Source organism: Mauremys reevesii, linkage group 26 (assembly GCF_016161935.1).
Source record: "Mauremys reevesii isolate NIE-2019 linkage group 26, ASM1616193v1, whole genome shotgun sequence".
NCBI lineage: Eukaryota > Metazoa > Chordata > Testudines > Geoemydidae > Mauremys > Mauremys reevesii.
The window spans coordinates 14,082,661-14,103,469 of record NC_052648.1 but is presented as its reverse complement, the minus strand read 5'-3'; the positions used below and the strand labels follow the sequence as shown (position 1 = coordinate 14,103,469).

At 41.9% G+C, this 20,809-nt stretch overlaps 1 protein-coding gene across 2 annotated transcripts in view; it reads right to left on the bottom strand.

Moving 5' to 3' along the window:
• The window catches only part of HNRNPM (heterogeneous nuclear ribonucleoprotein M), a 49,846-nt gene that overhangs the window by 26,333 nt on the left and 2,704 nt on the right, over positions 1 to 20,809 (bottom strand). The window contains exons 2-4 of one of the 2 annotated variants that reach the window (XM_039515166.1): positions 10,245 to 10,414; positions 900 to 952; positions 40 to 47 (exon numbers count right to left, since the gene is read on the bottom strand). In XM_039515166.1, the coding sequence (XP_039371100.1) occupies positions 40 to 47; positions 900 to 952; positions 10,245 to 10,414 (231 nt within the window). Of the gene's footprint in view, positions 1 to 39; positions 48 to 899; positions 953 to 10,244; positions 10,415 to 20,809 lie in introns of those variants that run through there. The other variant, XM_039515167.1, reaches the window with a different exon arrangement.

Here is a 20,809-nt window from a genome sequence, read left to right as displayed (position 1 = left end):
TTGAAATTGCCCACCCCCCGTAATAACTGATAAACTTACGCGCATCCCTTGACGTGGTGATTTCATGGACGAATAAGGAGGAGGGGAGGAGGGAAAGAAAGAGAAGAAAGTAAGTAAAGCACAAAATGCCAAAAAGTTAACTTTAAAAAGATTTAAAATTAATTAAAAGCTACTTGGTTTATAATTTAACTCTAAAAAATAGTAAGAACAAGATTACAAGCTTACCCAATATAACCTGTGTTACCTGGATTCCAAAAAATATTAACTCCTACACATTATCAGGATTATACTGTAGTTTTTGACGTTGTAATAAGCAAAACTAAGTCCAGGTTCTCCAAGAAAACACCACACACTTAACATTTCCTGTTTTCTGTAGCCTGTCAAAATCCTCACCATGTTCCTTCATCCTCAATCCATATCCTTTCAGTACACTTAAGTGAGTTCCTATTATGATTTTGCTAAAACATTCCTTCACTTAACAGAAATTAGCTTGACACCTACTAAAGCTACGCATGTCTTAAGTTTAGACATTTGCCTTATATTAACTGGCATGGGAAGTGTCATGTTTACAGAACCTGCTTTTGCACACTGAACTTATAAATTCAACAACTACAAATGATTATTTTCAAAGACACGTTTTACGTTAACATACCACTGTAGATACTGCTAGGGTCCATGCATAATTCACTCACAGCCAACACCAACTGAGCACAATGCTGATACTATCTGCACATCCCTTCCCACCTCCTCCCTATCCCACGAGGGGCTTTGGGCAGTGCCTAGATATAGAGCCACTATCCATACACACTACCTTCTTGATTTCATTTGGTTCCACGCCACCATACAATTACATTTGTCATGTAGTAAAATCCACAGAAGAAATTCTCTCAATCACTTACCCTTGACTTTCCTTCAGCGTCCATTAAGAGCTCCACGTATGTTACCTCACCAACTACAAATCAGATTCCAGACGACACATATACCAAGGGAGAAAAGCCAAGAAAACAATGGGAATTTAGAACAGTCAACAACCTTGTATGGAGCCTCTGCCTTATAAGAAAGCCCAGAAACACTCCATATTCTCTAAACCACCAAGCTGGACATTACAGGTGTGCAGTAAAGTCTTCAAAAAGGTAATTAAACAGGTTCTTGATTTTCCTCCCCTCAAAAACAAGCTATTTCCACAATATCAGTTTCCTCAGCCTTTAATACTCAAATCACTTGTGGCAATCCAAATCCATGGGAAATTGTCTGCAATGATAGTTTTCCTTTTTCCACAAAAAGCATCAGCTTTCTATTGGAGACTGACCTAGTATGTAGTCTTCTGTCTAGATATTCCAGACGTTAACCAGCTACAAGTTTATGTTTCACTCTGATTTCTACAAGGGACAATTAGAGGGGTCTCCAAAACCAAAACTGTACCCAGCTAAGTGTCAGTGACTCAACTAGGTGTTTACTTAGGCTAGATTATTAACCTCCCAATTAAATTAAAGGGGAAAACAGACTTCATTTTTAGATCGGTTAGGTGTTTAAATTTGACTAACTTCAAGATAGTCTTCATTAGGAAAGTCGTTGCAATTTTCATTCCCAAGACAAGTAATTAACTGAATGTTTAGAATCTGTAGCAAAGAGTACAATTTGTAGGAAAGCTAAATCTGCATTTCTCCACAAAAGATTAGGATTGCCAATTCATGATCACTTTAACCAGACTGTATACCTCCAAAATACCACTACCAAAATGGCTGCTGAGTTTGAAGCAAATGGCATACAGAAGTATAGCTGAAGAAACCCATTTAGGCTTACTTTTCTGGCTTATTTATATAAAAACGAATGTATCCAAACAGACTTTAAATTCCTAGCAAGACTACTTACATATTAACCTTAACATGAAACTTTAGTAGGATCTCTAAGCGTTGAGAGGTGTTACTTCACCCTCTCCTTCGTTTGGATTGATCAAAAACTAACAGGATCAGTAGTCCAAATTGAAAGGGAACTAAAGAAAGATTTTAAAATGAATACTGATCCACTACTGATTCTATGATGTTAGAAGTGCAGGGCTGGAAGGGACCTCAAGAGGTCATTCAGTCCAGCCTCCCCATGCTGAGGCAGAACCAAGTAAACCTAGACCATCTCTCACAGGTGTTTGTCTAACCCTGTTCTTAAAAGCCTCCGATGAGGGGGATTCCACAACCTCCCTTGGAAGCCTATTCCATTTCTCAACTGTCCTTATCATTAGAAAGGATTTCCTAACATTTAAGCTAAATTTCCTTGCTGCAGATTGCGTGTTGTAACTTGAGTGGACATGGCGAACAACTGATCACCATCCTCTTTATAACAGCCCTGAAGATATTTGAATACTTATCAGGTCTCCCCCTCAGTCGTCTTTTCTCAAGACTAATCTTCTCCAGTTTAAAGACTAACCGATTTATTTGGGCATAAGCTTTCATGAGTAAAAAACCCACTTCAGATGCAGATTTTTTTACTCACAAAAGCTTATGCCCAAATAAATCGGTTAGTCTTTAACTAGCCACTGGACTCCTTGTTGTTTTTGTGGATACAGACTAACACAGCTACCCCTCTGATACTCCTCTCCAGTTTGTTTGTTTGTTTGTTTTTTAACCTTTCCTCAGAGGTCAGGTTTTCTAAACCTTTTATCATTTTTGTTGTTGTTCTCTGCATTCTGCTGTTTGTCCACATCTTCTTTAAAGTGTGGTGCCCTGAACGAGACTCAGATGAAGAATTGGCCTACTGGGCACTGGTGAGAGCAGAACAATTACCTCATGTCAATACATCCCAGAATTATATTAATTACTGTGAACCTAGCAGACGCTTATAAACAAGTGTTTGTTTATAGCTAAGGGTCTAAGCTACATTACCATTCTCATCTTCAGTATTTGGACCATCTCTGAAGACTATAGTTGCCAACACTTGGATCCAAATAGCCAGGTCACTTAGATCAAGAGCACCATAAATCTAGAGCTGAAGTCTCTATGGCCTACACCTCTGTACTGGGGGGAGACAGCCTCCACTTGCTCTGTGTACATACTAAGCACAGTCTTTGAGTGCTCCTGCCAATACAGCCAAAAAATAGCTTCCAACTACTACTTTGGGCATAAATATTCAGCATGACCAGGAAATTCTGAAAGCCATTCGTTTAAACAACAGCAGCCAGAGTCCAACCACACTGTGTTTTTACAAGAATGCAAATTTGATTTGAATTTATGTAGTTAAAAAAACAAATTCCCAGATGACCTGCAACAGACAATCCATTTCACAAAGGCCAAAAGTTGAAGTCACAAGGTTAGAAATCAGCAGTGACCTAATGCTCCCAGTAGCACTATTGGTCCATTGGGAAGATATTGCTCTGCACTCCAAACTACTTATCAAATCAGCTGCAACTGACACACAAAAATCTACACAAACTCCTCCAAACAAGCGTTTTTCCTTGGTCATTGGCTCAACACAGTCAGAAGCTGATTTAACATTTGTCCCTATAATCAGCTTAATGGCTTTACAGGAAGTTCTGATCTTTAAACCACAAAATTTACTGGTCTTCTCTAGTGGCTATTTCATATCTTACAGAGAACCTTGAAGTTTGTACCAATTTTGCTCCGAGCTCTCAGTGTTCAAGTCTTATACATTCACATTTTAAAAAAATGTCACCTGTATCAAAAGTTGCACTTAAAAAACAACAACACCTATTTGAGCCTCCTTCTAGGAGCAGCCAAATTTCAGAATAGGGACACCATGTGACAAGTGACATGCTAGCCCAACATCCAAGATAACAAGTCCAGATTACAGAAGAAATGTGAGAGGTGCATTCTGCACTTAGTAAGTCATGTGGTATGATCCAGATGACGTTCTTACAGGGGAAACAAAACTATGGTTGATATGAGATGGCATAAAAAAAATCCTAGAACCTGAAAGGTAAAGAAAAGGCCCCTTGGACCCATTCTAGATGCAAAACTAATATTTTTGTTAACATGAAGTCTGTTTATTAGAAGAGCAGACAGGCATAAGGGATAAAAGAATTACTGGCTAGCGAGTAGCAGGCAAGTACCACTTGCCAAGTACAGAAGAAGAGTGAGAGGTCCATCATGGAAGTACTCTTACCATATATAGGCACATCATTTCCTGGTTCAAGAACTATATTTCCTTTCCCCTTGTTGGGAGTGGGTGAGGAGAAAAAGGAAAGACAAAAAAAAATAAATACCACTATATGGGAAGGAAGAGTCACAATGCTCTCCTCTGCCAGCAGCCAGAAAGTCAGACTGCACTGGGCCACCAACACAGACTGGTACATGAACCCCACCCTTTCAGCTATTGTACAGAGGCAATGCTATCTGATCAGTGTTTTTCGGCCTGAGTGGTAGACTAATATACTATAGGACCTGGCAGAAGTTTTTTTTTTTTTTTTTTTAATTAAAGGTTCTAACAAAGGTTAAAATAAAGAACCACTGCATGCACAAGTACTGAATTAAGAAATATCATACAGGTACCAGATAAGGATATGCGAGGGTTACTAAAGCTTATGGACTAGTTCTGGGGGATAACCACCTACACTTTCAAAAAGGATGAGCTCAGTGATCGAACAAGTCTTGCCCAATCTAGATATATTTCTACTACCCCTCTCTGTTTGATACTTGTAAGATTTTACTTGGAGCAAGAGAATCTGTTTTGAATACCATATTTTGAAGAGAAGCTCAGCATCTCAATGAAAGGAACTAAAGTGTAATGAAAATGCAAAATATCAACGTTTGAAGAAAGACTTGTTACAGCAACTGCAAATACATGGCCCAGGAATTCTGCATTATAACAAATTTAGCAAGTATGTGGGTATTTGCTATTGTCATTTTTGGCAGATTAAAGTTAGTTTCCAAGTTGCAAAGAGGCATGAACTGACAATCATCGTGGATTCATCTGAAAGGACATGTGATATGAAGTTTAAAAATATCAAAGATGCAAGTTAGGGCACTCTTTCAAAATTTGTTTGTTTTAAGTTTTCAACATAAGAGTTTGGAAAGGAAGGGGGAACCTTATTAAACATGAAATAACAGACGACCTAATAAGTCTGTTCCATCTCCCTGCCAATAAAGGATTACTACTTATTGTACATTTCTGTTTTGTTTGGAAAGTAGTAGTCTGGGGGAGAAGGAAGAGGATGCATAGTCATTTTTATTTTGAAGTCAATAGAAGACTTTATTAAACAAGTGTGTTCATTCATTTGAAATTTGCTGTAGAAGACAGTCATGCCAATTTAAGTTTACACAAAATTTGGCCCTTCCCACAAGATGATGGCTCAGAAATAATCATTAAGCACAAAGCCTGCTCTGAGCAAAATGGGTGCAGTTCTCTCTTTAAAAAAAAAAAAAAGAAGACATTTCAGCTTCCTTTTCCCAAAAAAAAACTATCAACTATTCTATATAAATTTTCTCAAAGTTGGGATTTAAAGATTTCCTATTTGACGCATAATGAGTCCCATTATAAAAACAGCCCTCATCTCACTATGGCTTGATTTAAGATATTTTATTGAAGCTCTTTTTAAACAGATGCCATAGATATTAGTTAATGACTTCCAAGATATACATGCACACTACAAAACAGTGATTGGCTCCATAGGTGGTGTGCATTATGATTTCCAATTAAAGCAGGGCTAAAAATCATATTATGCTTTATTTACTTACTGATTGAATGCTGTCTCCAAGCTTGACACTGAATTTTTTTCTTTGCTTTCTGACATTTAAAATTGTGACTTTTGTAGTGAAAGCTTTTAAGAAGTGTTCTTTTAAGACACATTTGACTTTTGCAGGGTCTTCCTAAGAAGTTTTGCTAGATCTCATCCATTAATTTTTAGATTATCCCAGACATATGCAATATAGTAAGAGCTGAAATAAGGTATTATTTCTAGAACTGATTACCAAATTTCATGGTCTGAAGCAGACAGACATGAGAAGTTATAATTATATATTCTAGAGGCACTGCTTTTATAAAAGGCTGATATCTAATCCACCCACGCCCTAATGGTGGTTTAGCAAACCTGAAAATGAGAACCTTGGTTATACTCATTTTTCAGCCATGAAGGTTATAAAGGTTTAGAAAACTTGACATGAAAGCCTAGATCATGGAGCATTCTTTTGATGACAAATATCCTTACCAGAAAATTTGTCAACTATAATCATGATGTTATGACCAACAGTTAAGCCAGAGTCCCATTTAATAAACTTCCAAGTAATCAATACCATAGTTTTCGCTACCGTCCAGAAGCAAATCAGTTTGACCATATCTGAGTTTGTTTACAGAGTTCCAACAGAGAAGTCCAAGTATTGCTCAAGCAGTTGCTAGATGGTGCTCAAAGCTTTTCATGCTCCCCCAGTTTCATTTGAAAAGCTTTGAGCATCAGATAAAGGAAAGGTGAAATGTGTTATCATAAAACGATTCAGCGATCGAGAATAAGTATTGCCCAAACATTCTTCACTAATAAAAAGGACAAATTGAAAGCAGCACACAACACATTCATGATGGGAATACACTAAAATTGGTACTGTGTTGTATTAAACTGTTTCCTTAACTTGTGATTTCCTTGATTTTTAGGGTTTGTGATGAAACACTTATGCAAACCTATTTCTCAAGTTATGAGGGCATTTTATGTCTTTGGAACTGCTTTAAATTCCTGAAGGTAACTATCCCAAAATTTTATATATTGATAGACTTACTATGGCTACAGGTGTGTCTACATGAATCTTTACTGCATGGCAAGCTGGGCTATACATCTACAGAGCTCCAGTTTCCACACATTTACTATCTATGTGGACCCTACCACTGCACACTACAAGTCCCCTAGCGTACAGTGACCACAGTATGTCAAAGGGGTATAGAGTACGATGTTTCAGCCAAGTTGCTGGTTTCCAAGGTTAACAGATGAAAATACATTTTAGAATACTGATTTATTTCAACAAAAGAGGGATAGGCAAGAGTTAAAAACAGGCCAGAGTTTAAAATTAATAAGCTGTTTTAAATAAAGGAGAAAACAAGACATGTGCCTACCAAGCAGACTTTGTGTTTGTGGTAGGCACTCTATGGTAGAGCCTCCAATAGTAATTAGGGCTTTTGTGGGCTACTATAATATAAATGTTTAATAGGAAAGTGACAAACCCAGAGCACACAAAATTGAGACCAGAGTACTCACTTAAAGTTTGTTGGGTTTTTTTGTTTTTGTTTTTCTTTTTAAACAAACCCCTCCCCCCTTCCTGAGTCAGGAACAGAAAAGCCAACAAGAATATCTGAAGAGTTGATGGGGTGAGTGGGGAGACAATGTTTAAACAATTAAGTTTCAGTGCATGTTTGCTCTTGGAAATTTATGCATGTTTGCTCATCTACATAGATCTATTGAATATATCTGATCAAGAAACAGTTTTACATATTGCTTCTCTTCCTACCCTGAATACAAATCCAGAGTGTTATTTCTTGTAATTAGGAAAAAGGATGCAGCAAGGGTTACTGCAGATGTAGTCAATGATTCATAACAATTATCTACCGCAAATATGACTTTAGGGTACTTCCAATTACAGCTCTTGCCAGTTTGCTTCTTCAACAGCTAGTTATTTTCTCTTAAGTTCTTATTGATGTACTGTGGCTTCATCTTGCAATTGAGAGTACTAGCCAACTACTTCCTCCCAGGGTTATAAAATTGTATTAGAAAATTTAGTATTTTAGTAGAATCAGATCAAATACTTCATGTAAATGTCATCACACCCCAGATGAGATAGTTAGTATGATCTGCTAACAGCTCTGAGCCACTAACTGCTCTGAAATATCAGATGAAAAGGGAAACTAAATTAGCTTCTCTCTCCCACTTTTTCATTTGTTCGGTGGACAGGATAGAGAGAGCTATTTGGCATTCAACCCTTTTCACTTTTAGACTTCACATACATACTAAAATGGCATTTCACTAAAAGCTATATGTAGCCTCACTCATCTGCAAAACTTTTTTAACCAATGTACAATGCTACTTACATCAATTTAGCTCAACAGGGTTTGTTAACCAATACAAGGGAGTTTCAAACAAGAACATCTGTGAGCTTTATTAAAAATGGTGATACTGCACACCTGTAATTCTAAGTTTCACCAACAAACAATACACTGAAATAACTGAACCAAGGCATCACTCTTCAGAGCGATGTGCCACCTTTTAAAGATTTCAGATGTACACATCTGAAAACCAATTTGGAGAGATGAGCAGACCTCAAAGCTCGTGTCTCCTAAACCATACTTACTGGCACAAAACAGCTGATTGAAGTGAATTGCTTCTACGTTCAGCAACCTGCTATGCCATTGTTGTGAACAGCTTTAAAATCTTCTACGTGATTGCTGAGTGATGGAGCCGTAAAACGTCACCTACATTTATCCTTTATGTTCAAAGCTGTTTCACATGCTCCCAAAACATTACATTTTGGGCCTGTAATTCTTACGCATACAAACCAGAATTCTAACAGAATTTTCAAAGCCACATTCCTGGTTCTTGGAACTACTACGCCTTGTAACAAGAAATACCAATTCAGCAAGTTCAAGCACAGCACAAGACCACCAATTTGGGTAAAATCAATGACTAGTTAGAATGGATCGCAACTACACAGCAAATCTAAACTGTTAAATATTTTTGAGCAGTCCCAAAAACCAAGAACAATGCATCTGGATATTTAACATGACAAGCCCTGCAGACAGAATGAAGAGGTTTTTACTGTTCCCCTAGGAGCACTTGCAGGAATGAATAGCTGAACAGCAAGGCAGGAAACAATCTCACATCGGACTTTTCCATCCACGTGAACTGGAGAAAAACCACAAGACACTTGGAACGGAATTCAACATAGTACTTAAAGACATCTACACATACAGACAGTCCTGTTACCCAATGTTTCTTGCACATCCAAGAAAAATTATAGAGTTCTAAAACATAGGATCATTCATAATTAATGTAACAATGCTACAGGCAGGCAAAGGCAACTGAAAGGAGAGATATAACTAAGAATACCGATAGTATTTCAGTTGTTAAATTCAGGTACCACTATTTTATTGTTTCAAGTCAAGACATTTAATTATGAATGTTCCCTATGGCCTACAGTCCTTAAGATTTAATTATATGCATTCAATTCCAGTTTGCCTCCAAAAAGAAAAACATTTAAGAACCTTTTGGAAATTTGTGTTCCCCGTCATTTAGGCCACAGCCTGTGAGCACATTACCTAACATTCCTTACCTAGTTTATGCCACGATTAAACATTGGTCACTAATTTGCAAGACACATCAATTTATGGATCATTCTCTTGCTATGTATTTAAGAAGTGACCTACAAGAGAAAATGATCTGTATGCTTTTATGCATCTTTAAAAAACTGGAGACCTCTAAATCATAAGTAGGGAGCCCCTACTGTACTACATTAGAAATTCAGATCTTGACTCCTCCGCTTTTCCAGGAAGACTGGAAACGAATAAGTCCAATATCAGTAAAAGCAAACAAGTAGAACTTATCTGAGTGGAAGCATTATAGAATATTGGCAGAAGTTTAAAGTACTTCAGATTGTTTTCACCTTTGAGGAGGTAAGGATGCTGAATCTATCAATGAGAGAATTCCCAAATACACAAATCAGTCATTCAATATGAAAAAAGGTTTTGGGAGGGAGTGAAAAAGGGGAAGCGTAACATGAACATTTTTTCAATGCCTCCTTTAATGTAGCAAATGCTGAGGCACAAACCAATTTTTCCTCCTTTGTAGGTCACCCTTAAACACATTTAAGTTCTCCTGAATATTGTACAATACGGATATTATCTAAACACAAGTCAGACTATTAAATTTTGATTCTAGGACACAACTACATATACTAAATCAGCAGTAGATGGACAACCTACATTACCCAAAAACATTACATGCTTCAGAGCACGTTATAGTACCTCAAAAACAAGTCCTGATGTAGAAAGTCTGACGGTTTCCATGAGACAATGGCACCTTTCACGCTTTGATGAAGCACTATTAACCACATGCCAACATGCCTACACAGGAACTATCCTGTGTGGAAAGCTGCCTAAGAACAGATATCATGCAACACCAAAAAGGCTTTAATCTAGACCCCTTTCAAAACTCATGTCACTAATTCTATCCAGAACAACATAAATTAATAAATTAAAATTTTCAGGACAAAGTCAGCCACTGTTAAGATGACAGACACCACTCTGCCACCCAAAGCAGCCATTACCTTTCTCTTTGACCAGGTCTTTGAGAGATTGCCACTTCACATCAAATGGAATATTTGTGATAAAAGCTCGATATCTTTTAGCAGGGTTGGCATACGGCTCAAAACGATTTCCCCCTCTTTTGACACTTTTCTCTTTCCTTTTTTCATTCTGGCTTGGTCGTTCACCTTCACTGCAAGAAAAATACAAATATTCAGACATCGTATTAGCAATTACAGCATTAAATAAAGTCAATACATCATACCTTTAAATACATAAGAAAACAGTTCATGCACATATACCACTATGTTGTTTGAGACCATAGCAATTAGTAACTAATATTAACTTCAGTTCACAAGTTTTGGTTTGATAATAAGAGTATGACTTGAAGGCTGTCTCATTAATTTTAATTATTAAACAGCTGCAGCAGCTCAGATCAGTAGGTCCCAGAGATTGTGAACTGTCTACCACCTGGCCACATAACTTTCTTGCCTCAAGTGGGACATAATTAAACATGGAAAAGAAAAAAAGAACCAACCATCCACTACACATACACCTATCTCAATTTGCAACCCTTTTATGATGTCTTTAGTACAGCTGAGCAGATTTTTCACTAAATAGAAATTTTGCCAAAAATTTTTTTTTTTTTGGTACTCCTAAACTATTTTGCAAATTCAGAGAGAACTCAAATAGCTTCAGCCAAAAATATTTCATATGGAAACATTTTGACTTTCTTTCAAATCAGCATTTCATTTTCAAATTTGGTCAATTTAAAAACAAAGGGTGAAAAAACACCAGAAAATGGCCAAATTGAAACAAGATTTTTTTTTTGGTAGCTTCAAAATGAGTGTGTGTTTTGTTTGATTAAAGTTTAAAAAAACTGTTTTGGTTTGAATCAAATGAGTTTATTTTTATTTATTTTTTTAAATTCAGCTGCTGAACTGAAAAGTCTATTATTCATTCAGCTCTAGTTTATAGCGAGCCTGAAAGGAAAGTTTCTCACCAACAGCAGTATTTTAAAAAAATTGAAAGTTTAATTTTTATCTACCCTGGAAGAGTCCATGGGTACAAAAGAAGTGATTTTTATTCACTCTTTAAAACTATTTTTAACGTTACTCCTGAGGGAATTCTGCACCACTGCACATGCCCAGAATTCATGTCCCCCACAGATTTCTTCGCTTCCCCACAGAAAAATGACTTTGACAGGGAAGTAAAGGAAAGCTGCCAGAGCAGTGATGCACCAAATCCCTAGCAACTGCAGGTACATCATTTCAGGCAGCCAGTTGAGAGGTAAATCACCGCGGGGCTGGGGACACCCCAGCCAGTGGCTCCTACCCTGAGCCAGGATCAGCTGCTAGTCCCAGTTGGGCTTGAGGCAGGAGAGGATGGAACTTCCTCTTCCCCTGCAAGGAGTTGCTACGGCTATGTCAGATCCACCCCCAGAAACCGCCAGCTGCAAGAAGCTCAGCATCCTCCCCAGCTTCCCGCCAGACTTCCCATACCCAGACACCCCTGCCAAGCCTCACTCAGTACATCCAGAACCGCCTCTAGCCCTCCATACCCAAATCCCACCTAACCTCAACCCCTGAATCTGGAGCCCCCATGCCTCCGGACCCAAGTTCCCTCTAAGCTACACAGCTGCCTATTTAGCACTGCACAAGCGCTTAGGGAACCCCTCCCCCAGCCTCCACTTAGCCCAGACCCCAAACTGCCACAGGAGGGGCGCCCCTGCCCCAACTCATCCTATGACCCGGATCCAGCCGTGGCTAGAGCAGCACGGACCCTGGCACAGCCGGCATGGCACAGCCCGACCCTGGAGCAGCTGGGGCGGCGTGGAGCAGTCTGGACCCAGGAGCAGCCTGGACCCAGGAGCAGCCTGGACAGCCCTCCCCAATCCCAGACCTGCTGGGGCCCCGCGGGGGAGGGGTGCCTATACTGCAGCCCCAGTGCACCCACAGTGGGGACAGGCGCCTCTCCCCCCAGCCCAGGTGCTGCTGCGGGGAGAGTGCTCTCTCCTCACTGTACCACTGGAGCACCCTCCTGCACCCCAAACCCCTCATCCCTGGCCCAACCCCATAACCCACACCCCCTGCACCCAATCCTCGGCCCCACCCCAGAGCCCACACCCCCAGCCGCAGCCCTCGAACCTCAACTCTCTGCCCCCTCCCACAAGCATTCCTCGGCCCCACCCCCACCACATGAATTTTGTTATGTGCACCAATATGAAGGTGATAGTCACATGACCTCCATATTGGTGTACATAACAAAATTCATTCTGCACATGGTGGGAAAAATTAGAGGGAACACTGCTCCGGACCCCCACTCCTGCAGCCAGGCCCCCACCCCTGCAGCCAGACCACCCCCTACTGAAGCACCCTTCACTCAAACCTGCCACCCTGATGCCTCACCCCCTGCACCACCCTGAGCCCTCACATCCAGACCCCCATGCCACTGACCCACAACTAGCTGCACCCAGACCCCCCGCCCAGCCCCACTCTCCTAGCATCCAACCCCACCCCACCCCTCGCTGAGACCCCCACACCCAGACCCCTCCACTGAGCCCAACCACCTTCACCTGGAACATAAGTGATCTCTCTCCTGCCATCCATCTCCATCCTCTGACGAACAGAGGCTAGGGACACCATTCTTACCCATCCTGGCTAATAGCCATTTATGGACTTAGCCACCATGAATTTATCCAGTCCCCTTTTAAACATTGTTATAGTCCTAGCCTTCACAACCTCCTCAGGTAAGGAGTTCCACAAGTTGACTGTGCGCTGCGTGAAGAAGAACTTCCTTTTATTTGTTTTAAACCTGCTGCCTATTAATTTCATTTGGTGACCCCTAGTTCTTGTATTATGGGAATAAGTAAATAACTTTTCCTTATCCACTTTCTCAACATCACTCATGATTTTATATACCTCTATCATGTCCCCCCTTAGTCTCCTCTTTTCCAAGCTGAAGAGTCCTAGCCTCTTTAATCTTTCCTCATATGGGACCCTCTCTAAACCCCTAATCATTTTAGTTGCTCTTTTCTGAACCTTTTCTAGTGCTAGAATATCTTTTTTGAGGTGAGGAGACCACATCTGTACACAGTATTCGAGATGTGGGCGTACCATGGATTTATATAAGGGCAATAATATATTCTCAGTCTTATTCTCTATCCCCTTTTTAATTATTCCTAACATCCTGTTTGCTTTTTTGACCGCCTCTGCACCCTGCGTGGACATCTTCAGAGAACGAGCCCCGATAACGCCACGCTCTCGGTCCGGACTCGTTGTAGCTAAATTAGCCCCCATCATGTTGTATGTATAGTTGGGGTTATTTTTTCCAATGTGCATTACTTTACATTTATCCACATTAAATTTCATTTGCCATTTTGTTGCCCAATCACTTAGTTTTGTGAGATCTTTTTGAAGTTCTTCACAATCTGCTTTGGTCTTAACTATCTTGAGTAGTTTAGTGTCATCTGCAAACTTTGCCACCTCACTGTTTACCCCTTTCTCCAGATCATTTATGAATAAATTGAATAGGATTGGTCCTAGGACTGACCCTTGGGGAACACCACTAGTTACCCCTCTCCATTCTGAGAATTTACCATTAATTCCTACCCTTTGTTCCCTGTCCTTTAACCAGTTCTCAATCCATGAAAGGACCTTCCCTTTTATCCCATGACAGCTTAATTTACGTAAGAGCCTTTGGTGAGGGACCTTGTCAAAGGCTTTCTGGAGCCCCTGCAGAGTCCCATTGCCCCAGCATCTGGAACCACCCCCTCCCACACACACAAGCCTCTGTGCATCCACATCCCCCCACTAAGCTGCCTGCACCCAGACTGTCCCACACAGAATCCTCTCACCCCATACCTGGAGCCCTTCACACAGAGCCCCTCCACATTTGGATCCTGTGTGTGTGTTAATTGGTATTTAATAAAAATATACTCTCTGAAAGATAACCAATCTTTATTTGCCTCCTACACACAGTGGCTGGTGCTGGAATTAATACCCAGTGGCAATTTGATCATTTGCTGAGTACAAATCACGGCGAGGAATCAACATTTTCATGCAAAGTGGCAAGTTAAAGCATTGTAGAGTCCTGTACAGAAAGACATGACTGGAGCTCATTGTCAAAATGGTGCCTCAAAGCCTCCCTGATTCAAACGGCCCCCAGTGTGACCCTCTAATAACCCTGGTATCTGGCTACTCAAAATCTGCACACCACCACAGGGAAAACTTAAGAACGTAAGAATGGCCCTATTGGGTCAGACCAAAGGTCCATCTAGCCCAGTATCCTGTCTTCCAACAGTGGCCAGTGCCAGATGCCCCAGAGGGAAAGAACAGAACAAGTAATCGTCAAGTGATCCATTCCGTCGCTCATTCACAGCTTCTGGCAAACAGAGGCTAGGGACACCATCCCTGCCTATCCCAGATAACAGCCATTGATGGACCTATCCTCTATGAATGTATCTAGTTCTTTTTTGAACCCTGTTATGGTCTTGGCCTTCACAACATCCTCTGGCAAGGAGTTCCACTGGTTGACTGTGCGTTGTGTGAAGAAATACTTCCTTTTATTTGTTTTAAACCTGCTGCCTATTAATTTCATTTCGTGACCCCTAGTTCTTGTGTTATGAGAAGTAGTAAACACTTCCTGATCTACACCAGTCATGACTTTATTGACCTCAATCATATCTCCCCTTAGTCGTCTCTTTTCCAAGCTGAAAAGTCCCAGTCTTATTAATCTCTCCTCATACAGAAGCCATTCCATACCCCTACTCATTTTTGTTGTCCTTTTCTGAACCTTTTCCAATTCCAATATACCTTTTTTGAGATGGGGCGACCACATCTGCACACAGTATCAAGATGCAGGCATACCATGGATTTATAGAGGCAACATGATATTTTCTGTCCTATTATCTATCCCTTTCTTAATTATTCCAAGCATTCTGTTCGCTTTTTTGACTGCTGCTGCACATTGAGTGGATGTTTTCCGAGAACTATCCACAATGACTCCAAGGTCTCTTTCCTGAGTGGTAACAGCTAATTTAGACCCCATCATTTTATATGTATAGTTGGGATTATGCTTTCCAATGTGCATTACTTTGCATTTATCGACATTTAATGTCATCTGTCATTTTGTTGCCCAGTCACAGTTCTGAGAGATCCTTTTGTAGCTCTTCATAGCCTGCCCGGGGCTTAACTATCTCTAGTGATTTTGTATCATCTGCAAATTTTTCCACCTCACTGTTTACCTCTTTTTCCAGATCATTTATTAATATGTTAAACAGGACTGGTCCCAGTACAGACCCCTGGGGGACACCACTATTTACCTCTCTCCATTCTGAAAATGGACCATTTATACATAGCCTTTGTTTCCTATCTTTTAACCTGTTACCAATCCATGAAAGTACCTTCCCGCTTATCCCGTGGCAGCTTACTTTGGACAAGAGACTTTGGTGAGGGACCTTGTCAAAGGCTTTCTGAAAAATCTAATTATGCTATATCCACTGGATTCCCTTGGTCCACATGCTTGTTGACCCCCTCAAAGAATTCTTTTCACCATTAGCTTCACAAACATTATGGAACGCACAGCAGGCTGCTATGACCATGGGACTATTTTCCTCATTTAGGTCTAACCTACCATAAAGGCAGCGCCAGTGTGCTTTTAATCTGCACAAGGAACATTCTATGGTCATTCTGCACCTGCTCAGCAGCATTGTCGCCTTGCTGCTGTCCAAGTTTCCCATTTAAGGCTTCATGAGACATGGCAGTATAGGGTACACTAGGTCTCAGGGTCATTATGTGCATTTCAACATTCCCCTGCCCCCCACTGGAATCTTCTGGTCTGGAAAGTAAGTGCTTGCTTGGAGATTTCTGTACAGGCCAGTGTTCCTGAAGATGCGTCAGTCACGCACTTTCCCAGACCACCCCACATTAATGTCAGTGAAACCATATATGCAAGACCACAGAGAAGTACCAATTTCTATTGATGTCCTCCATCGCAAGATGGCCCAGGGCCAAAATTGGGACATGCATGCCATCTATCACTCTGTTGCAGTTAGGGAATCCTGCAAAGCCATCCATCATTTCATGCATTTTGTCAAGAGAGTCAGAGTCCTTCATAGCAAGATGTGATTAATGGCTCTGCACACTTGCATTAACGCAGCCCCAGCAGTCAACTTTCCAACTCCAAACTGATTCACAACAGACCGGTAGAAGTCTGGAGTTGCCAGTTTCCACACAGCGATCACCATGCAGTTCTCCACCAAGAGGGCAGCTCTCATTTTGGTGTCCTTGTGCCGCAGAGCTAGAGCGAGCGCCGCACAAAGTTCCAGGAAGGTGGCTTCCGCATCCAAAAGTTCTGCAGCCACTGCTTATCATCCCAAACCTGCATAACACTGTGGTACCACCACACAGTCCAAAAGTGATAGTCCATGTGCACCTGTTCCATGAATACCAAAAGTAATCTGGTGTTTCTTTCCATGGCACACGTAGACCAGGAACCTCTGATTCCTGTTCAGAATGGGTGCTCATGATATACTGCATGACCAGCCACAACGGGTTCATAACAGCAACCACAGTAGTTGAGAGCAGTGCAGGATCCATCCTTTCAGACAGAGATGGCAGGTGCACAGTAAACTGGGGTTGTTGAAAAATGCCACGAAATGCAGTCAGAAACCCATGGAACGATGAGACAGAAAAAAAACTGCATCATGGGACATTGAGCCCACACCCATGATGCACTGCGATCCATTCCACCTTCCCACAACTCCTAGCTGCAGAAGGTGGCGAGTAGCACAGTGGGATAGCTACCCACGGTGCACGGCTCTCCATCAATGCCAGAGCACCAACTGTGGACACTCTCTGCCAACAGAAGCAGCATTGTACCAACATGCACAAGCACTGTGATCATACTGGGTTTCGATCAGCGTAACTTGTGATGACAAAACTCTGTAGCATAGACAAGACCTCAGTATGGTTTTTTAGGATGATTGACTATAGGGATCCAAATTTTTTGGTGAGTACAATCGTGGCAAACATGCTCAGCTCTCCTAGAAACCAATGTCTGTTTGGACAACCAACCTCAAGGAAGTGGCTTCAACTACTTTCTTTCAAGTGATTTAGGAAACTTTAACTTGATGCTCTGAAGTGGGGAACATGAGCAGGGATCCATTTTGGCAGTCTAAAAGTCAGTAACTATGGTATTTAAGAGTTATTTTCCTTTAAGAACTGTCCCCATGAACCCCCAACTCTTGGAAGAACAAGCCATAGTAGCCCCCCCTCCCCCCAAGGTCAGTTTGAGTACCTCCAACCCTCCCTGAGACATCACGAATACTGCAAAAAAAGCCAGTGAGGTAGGTAAGCTGGAAATCCCAATAGCAATGTTCCTCCTTCATCCCCAACAGAAGAGAATCTCTAATATTCTGAGGTACTGCAGCGCAGGTATCCAAGTGGTTAAGGCACTACACCATGCAGACTCCCAATATGTAGCCTGGTAAATAGTGTCACATGAACACAAGGCTTACCACCTGTAGAAAAAATGCTACAGGTTTACATGGGAACCTCTCAAAGGACACTGTCCCCCTAACAGTATGAAAAATCCTCTTAAACAAGCTTTTCAGCTATGGCGCCTCTTAAGGCTCCAGTGAATTCAGCCTTTTGTGATGGAAAGGGAGTGGACTTGTTTAGGCAAACCCTAAGGACTCAGGATGCTTTACACACGTTTCTGAGGGCTTGTCTACAGTTGGAGTGCTACAGTGGCACAGCTGCAGCACTGGATCTATGCCATTGTAGCACTTCAGTGTAAGCACTTTTCCCCCATCAGCATAGCTAATCCGACTCCCTGAGAGGAGGTAACTAGGCAATGGAAGACTTCTTCCAGCAACCTAGCACTATCAACTCCAGGGGTTAGGTTGGCTTAACTACGTCATTCAAGCATGTGGATTTTTCACACCCCTGAACAATGTAGCTGGATCGACTTAACTTTTGAGTGTAGACCTGGCTGGCCTGAGGTACATCTTACAGTGTGCGCGCTAGGTACAGTCAGATACAAATAACCAGACACCCAAGAAAGCCCATTGCCACAGGCAGATGTTTCATGAAAAGCTGGTGGTGAAGACACCAAAGGTTAGAAAGCAGTATTGGTATTTGCCTGGACAAGGTTGGAGATATATTCAATAACGGTGACGTTCATATCTTGACTCAACTTTGCTCTATGGAGCTTGATCCAACTGATGGCCTGCCCCTAGAGGCAGAGAACCTCCCTCTGGAAAAAAGTTCAGTCTCACATGAAGTCAGGAAGAACTCTGCCTCTCTAACCAAAAAGTAGTGGATGTCCTTATTTTGATCCTCCAGGAGCCAAATTTATAAAGCAGCATGTCTCACTGAAGGCAGTCATCTTGCCATCACTGCTCAATAACTGCCAAGTCTCACCTACAAAGTGGCCAAAAACTAAGCTTACATCCCAAGATGCTCTGGTCACTATCAGAGCTGAAAGGTCATACAAGTGAAGAATATTCAAGCCTTTCTCAAGGACCAAATTTGGTGTGCTTGGTTCTAAAAGGGAGGAGAGAGTGAGGGAGGAGAAAAGACACTGGGGGTAGTGAGCTACATATAAGGTGGTCACATCCTCAATTGCTTGTTCTGCAGAATATAAGAAATCTATGGGCTTTTTTTTGCTGAATCAGTGAGTTCTAAGTCTAAGACCTCAGAAAGGCCTTCATATCGCCAGAAGGGGAAGCACTGGCTGCTTTTCTGGTGGAGACAAAGACGAAAGAAGTGTTTCTGGCTCAGCCTCCACATTCTCATCTTCCTGTTTTATTGAGCCCCTAAAACTGAGATGACAGCTGTTTATAAGCCAAATTTTGGTTGCCATAAATTAATGGCAGGTCAGAAAGTCCAGAGTCAATATTCAGAGCTCTTCCAGCTCCAAGGCAACAAGACAGTCCCATCATCTTATTTCAACCATAAGGACTCATGGACTCCAAATTCCAAAGCATGGCAAAAGACAGCTGTTCTCCACCGACAGGACAAGGAGTCAAGGATCTGGCAAATTATATACTAGACTTGGCTACCGTTGTACACTGGCCTCCAAACGGCCTTTCCTCTCTATCACACACAATCTCCTCAGCAACAGTGGCTCCCATTATTACATCACACCTATCCTCTGCTCTCTACACTAGCTTCTCATAGAATATCAAATCGAGTTCAAGGTCTCTGTCCTTATCCTAAAGGAATTTGATGGCCTGGGCCTAGTACATCTAAGAGGTTGCCCTAAAGTTCTAAGATGAAGACCATTCTTAACCCCTTCACTCCTCAGGAACAAGTGAACTTTCTACAATAAGGGAAGGTGACCTATTACTCCTGGGGGAATTCTCCATCACTGCACAAGCGCAGAATTAATGTCCCCTGCAGATAAATTCATTCACATGCACCTTCCGAGCAGTGGGGGTAGGGGGAAGGAGAGAGAGAAGGGGGCAAGTCTGGTTTGGGCATCAGGAGCAGCCAGGGGAGATGTAAATCACCACCTCAGGAGGTGGGGGTGGGGGTGGGGGGAGACAGGGACAGGACTTCCTCTTCTCCTGCATGGGCTGCTCCTGGGGTTGGGTCAGACCCACCTCCAGGAACCTCCCCCACTTCAGAAAGCTCTGCACACACACCCCACTTCCTGACCCCATCGCTCCCAGCGACGGGGGGGGGGAGGGGTCACTGTATGGGGAGCTGCCCCTCATGTGCCCAACCCTCATGCATCCAGACCCCCCCTGCACCTGGACTTCCCTGCCAAGCCCCCCACCCCCAACACCCATCCTCCCTCCCGCTGAGCCCCAACCACCTTCACTTGGACCCGCCCCCCAGGAATTCCCATTCCTCCTGCACCTCCGAGCCCCAGTACTTCCAGATTCACCTTGCACGCACATCCTCCACCAAGCCACCCACACAGAATTCATCCCACACATCGATCCCCCTCCATACACTAAGCCCCTCCACATTTGGATCCTGCCCGGCTGGGCGTGTTTGCCTGACACCTGGATGAGGAGGGCAGGGCTGGGTATGCATGACTGTCACTCTGGCTCACTGTGAAACCACAGAGATGTGCTAATATGCCTAGTAAGGAATCAAAAAACATTTCCTGAATCTTTTTTGTTGTTTGTATTGTTACAAACATACTTGCTGATGGGTATTTTAAACAATTGAAAATGATGTGATTATATTGTGTCAAGTATCAGAGGGGTAGCCGTGTTAGTCTGGATCTGTAAAAGCAACAAAGAATCCTGTGGCACCTTATAGACTAACAGACGTTCTGCAGCATGAGCTTTCCACTTGCATCTGAAGAAGTGGGTATTCACCCACGAAAGCTCATGCTGCAGAACGTCTGTTAGTCTATAAGGTGCCACAGGATTCTTTGTTGATTATATTGTGTTATTTTGTTAAATAAAATATGCAGAATTTTACAAAATTTTAAAATATTGAGCACAGTACTTTAATTTTTTTAGCACAGAACTCCCTCATGAGTAATCTCTGAGGGAGACAGAACTCAGTGGCTGACCCAAGACTAGAATGAACTCCCACAGGAATTAAGGACTGTCTCATATCTC